At 53.1% G+C, this 2,500-nt stretch overlaps 1 protein-coding gene across 1 annotated transcript in view; it reads left to right on the top strand.

Annotated features, from left to right (window-relative positions):
* The window catches only part of clcf1 (cardiotrophin-like cytokine factor 1), a 9,754-nt gene extending 8,433 nt beyond the window's left edge, over positions 1–1,321 (top strand). Inside the window, exons 3-4 of the mRNA XM_076292776.1 lie at positions 1–375; positions 502–1,321. The exon at positions 1–375 is cut by the window's left edge and continues 155 nt beyond it. Of these exons, the coding sequence (XP_076148891.1) occupies positions 1–375; positions 502–970 (844 nt within the window). The 3' untranslated portion in view covers positions 971–1,321. The remainder of the gene's footprint in view (positions 376–501) is intronic.
* The last annotated feature ends 1,179 nt before the right edge of the window (positions 1,322–2,500 follow it).

Below are 2,500 nucleotides of genomic sequence, written 5' to 3'. Positions count from 1 at the left end.
CGTGCTGCTGTGTGCCATGCGCGAGCTGGCGCGCTCCACGCTGTGCCCGTACCTGCAGAGCTCGCTGCTGCACTTCTGCTCCGGCCTCAACGGCCTGCTGGGCTCCATCACGGGCCTCATGCGGAGCCTGGGCTACACGCCGCCGCAGCTCGGAGACGTCCCCCTGCCCCTGCCCGGCGACGGGCAGCCCCTGCTGACCGAACGCGTCCGGTCGGCCCCGCGGGGAGTGGTGACCGGGCAGCACAGCCCGGCTCCCCTCAGGTCCCAGCATCCGCATCCGCGTCACTATGGCGACTACAGGCCGCGCGGCCGCGACGATCAGCGATACGGCGGCGGCGTGGCGACTGGAGGCGCGAGGGAGGAGCCCACGAGGAGGCGGGACAGAGAGAGGGAGCGAGGAGAGAGAGGGAGGAGGGGCAGGAGGAGAGAGGAGGAGGCCTGGGAGGCAGAGGAGGATGAGGAGGCGGCGCGGCAGGGAGGGATGGAGAGGTGGGGGAGGAGGAGGCGACTTCTGAGCATCGAGGAGGTGGAGATGGAGGAGGACATCATCAGTCAACACAGCAACAACTACAACAACAACTACTACAACAACAATAACAACAACAACAACATCTACACTCTGAACACCAGGGCTGGCCCTGAGAAAAGAGAGGGAACAGACAGAAAAGGCGAGAGGAGAGAGAGAGACACCACGTCTCTCCTCTCCTTCTCCCCCTCTCGGCGGTCGGCGCGCTCGCTGCCCTCCCTCTACGCCCCCACGCTGCCCCCGTCCCTCTCGCTGCTGCTGCAGTACGGCGCGGGGGAGGGGGGCCACGCCCTGCTGGCCGCCGCGCCCCTCCTCTCCGGCCAGCCCGCCTCCAACGAGTTCTCCCGCAAGGTGGAGGGCTTCTGGGTGCTGCGCGAGCTGCAGAGCTGGCTGTGGCGCTCGGCCAAGGACTTCAACCGCCTCAAGAAGCGCCTCAAGGCCTGAAAACACAGAAAGAGAGAGAGACAGAGAGAGAGAGAGAGAGAGAGACAGGAAGATGACAGAGACAGACAAACAGACTGACTGACTGACAGAGAGAGAGGAAGCAGAAGTGGAAAAAAAGAATAAAAGAAGTGGAAAAGTGAAAAGAGAGAAAGTGAATGAACAAATCAATGAATGAATGAATGAATGAATGAGTGAATGAAGCTGTAACTCTGCACAGTCAATGGAGCCCTCTCTCTCTGATGAATGAGACGGACTGAGGGAATGCAGACTCATTCAGAGGCAGACGTGACTCAGCTGCTCAGACTGGGGACTCGAGTCACGTCACACTTTCACCAGGAAGAAGACAATGGGGCCGGGGGGTGTGGCGGTGGGGGACAGATAGAGGGGCTTCATTTGGAGCGTGTGTGGATTTGCTGACTCAGTAACGGCCAAACTCACACACACACACACACATTTCAGTTACTGTAAATGTCTGTCATATGTCATTCATTCAGAGATTCCTTGTGGCCATGATTTTGTACATTTGTCACCATTTTAAAATGTGTTTCTTACAGAGTGTGTGTGTGTATGTGTGTGTGTCTGTGTGCGTGTATGTTTGCATGTCTATGTCTCCATCAATCAGTGTGAGTGAGTGTTTCTCAATGATCCGTGGACTGCACTGCAGTTTTAGTGTTAATGTGCATTTGAGCGTGAGTGTGGGTGCCTGTGTAAGCTTGTGTCTTGTGTGCAAGTGTGCACTAGCATTTGGATCACATCAGTCAGCAGTATGTGTGATGATATACTGTTTGTATTTATTGAACAGGATCCTTATTTATTTTTCTGAAAGTGGATATTGTCCTTTATGACATCTAATTAAAAACTTGTGTATCGTTGCCTTCATATATTTCATCGTGGTCATAAAGTGTGAATGTGTGTGAAACGTGTGTGTGTTTGTGAGTGGATGTTCCCCTCTTACCAGAATAACAAATCATGGCTGGGAAGAGTTTTATTTCTCTGTCTTGGGTAAATTTATGACTAGCTTTTCTTTCATCCCCCTTTCCCTTCCTTCCTCATCCCTCGCTTCTCACGCCTCTTCTTTTCCCTAACACTCACCTGCTGTCCCACGCATACACATAAACACACACTCACCTGCTGTCCCACGCATACACATAAACACACACTCACCTGCTGTCCCACGCATACACATAAACACACACTCACCTGCTGTCCCACGCATACACATAAACACACACTCACACACACACACACACACACACATACACATAAACACACACTCACACACACACACGCATACACATAAACACACACTCACACACACACACACACACACACGCATACACATAAACACACACTCACACACACACACACACACACACATACACATAAACACACACTCACACACACATACACATAAACACACACTCACACACACACACACACACAATATATATAATGCAGTGAGCAAAGAATTACATTTGTTTTCACCCCCCCTCCCCCCCAGTCCCCTGTAGCCCCCTCTGTTTCTAAGCC

This window comes from Alosa pseudoharengus, unplaced genomic scaffold, assembly GCF_046254945.1.
Source record: "Alosa pseudoharengus isolate Yale_2024_CS ecotype anadromous, Long Island Sound unplaced genomic scaffold, YU_APseudo_1.1 YU_APseudo_1.1_scf_19, whole genome shotgun sequence".
Lineage (NCBI taxonomy): Eukaryota > Metazoa > Chordata > Actinopteri > Clupeiformes > Clupeidae > Alosa > Alosa pseudoharengus.
This window is presented reverse-complemented; position numbering and strand designations above follow the sequence as displayed.